Source organism: Condylura cristata, unplaced genomic scaffold (genome assembly GCF_000260355.1).
Source record: "Condylura cristata isolate star-nosed mole 26May11 unplaced genomic scaffold, ConCri1.0 scaffold00008, whole genome shotgun sequence".
Lineage (NCBI taxonomy): Eukaryota > Metazoa > Chordata > Mammalia > Eulipotyphla > Talpidae > Condylura > Condylura cristata.
Window position 1 is genome coordinate 29,224,434 of NW_004567109.1, and position 1,319 is coordinate 29,225,752.

General features: G+C 37.9%; 1 protein-coding gene across 1 annotated transcript in view; it reads left to right on the plus strand.

Moving 5' to 3' along the window:
• SCP2 (sterol carrier protein 2) overlaps positions 1-1,319 on the plus strand; it is a 76,782-nt gene that overhangs the window by 7,459 nt on the left and 68,004 nt on the right. Inside the window, exon 3 of the mRNA XM_004679021.2 lies at positions 924-995. Within this exon, the coding sequence (XP_004679078.1) occupies positions 924-995 (72 nt within the window). The remainder of the gene's footprint in view (positions 1-923; positions 996-1,319) is intronic.

Consider the following 1,319-nt stretch of genomic DNA (forward strand, 5'->3'; position numbering starts at 1 on the left):
TTTTAAAGATTTGTTTGTGCATACAAGAACTGGGGTACAGGTCAGAGGTATGGGGGTGAAAGGATTCACCAGAGGCAGAATGGGGAGCAAAACAGGCAGATCAACTGAAATACACTGCTGAGGGGAGCAGCAGTGGGCAGTATAGAAGAGGTCTGCTGCACCAGGTGGGTTAGCTCCGTGGCAGGGGATTGAACTCATGTTGCAGTGACTGGCAATAGCTTCATAGAGCTGAGACTAAAAACCCCTGTGCCACCAGAGAGGCCCAGGGCACAATTTCTTTTGACTGTTTGGCTTTAGTTCTTCTGGTAGTTATCCCATATTTCTAAATTATTATTCCACCATGCTATTTCAGTTCTTGATTTTTCAACTTTAGACTTCTGTTTACTTCTCACCTTGGTAGGTGAGGCTTTAGTTTACATCTTCTCTCTAACCTGTGTTCCTCTTCTCAGTTTATTTTCATAATTCTCTTTAGCTCCTCTGTTGGTCATTTATATACTTTGGATAGCATCATTAAAACTCATTCTTTATTTATAGAATCATCTCTTGAAGCTGACTATATAAGTGTCTTTTATCTTCCCTACCCCATGACATTCTATTCAATTTTGCTCTCTAGATATACAGGGAAATTACTGAGATGAGTAAGACAAGAATCTTGCTATTAAGGAGACTCTTGGATTTATCACATTGACAGTTAAGACAAAAAGTTAAGTATCAAACAGGAGATGTGTAAGTGATGGATGTTGTTGCTTAGGGGAAGAAGTTACCACTTCTGAAGGGAGACATCTTAGATGATTTCATAAGGGATTTATCATTTGAATTGAACATAGACTTTATATATAGAAAGGTAGACTTACAAGCTTATTTTTTACTCACCTAAAGCAAAATTGAAAGCAATATTCGATAAAGCCTTTTTGTTCTTATAGGCCAGAAGGCTTTAGCTGATGCACAGATCCCTTACTCGGCAGTGGAACAGGCGTGTATTGGCTACGTTTATGGTAAGTGATAAACTATGTAATCTAAAAACTACTCATCTAAATCTATATACCAGCTATATAACAATACAGAAACATTTGTGAATTTTAAACTACACAACTCAGTATTCAGTCTTATTCCCATCATTTTTACATTTCCCTTATATATCAGTCTAGTTTTATATGTTTTTTGCCACTATTCTATTGCCAAAGCAGGTAATAAATTAAAAAACATTTTTATGTTAAAAAAGAAAAAAAATAGGCCCTCCCTGGTGGCGCAGCGGGTTAAAGCATAGCACTGAGAATCTAAAGCCGCTTCCGCATGAGTTCGATTCCCGCCTGCCCCGG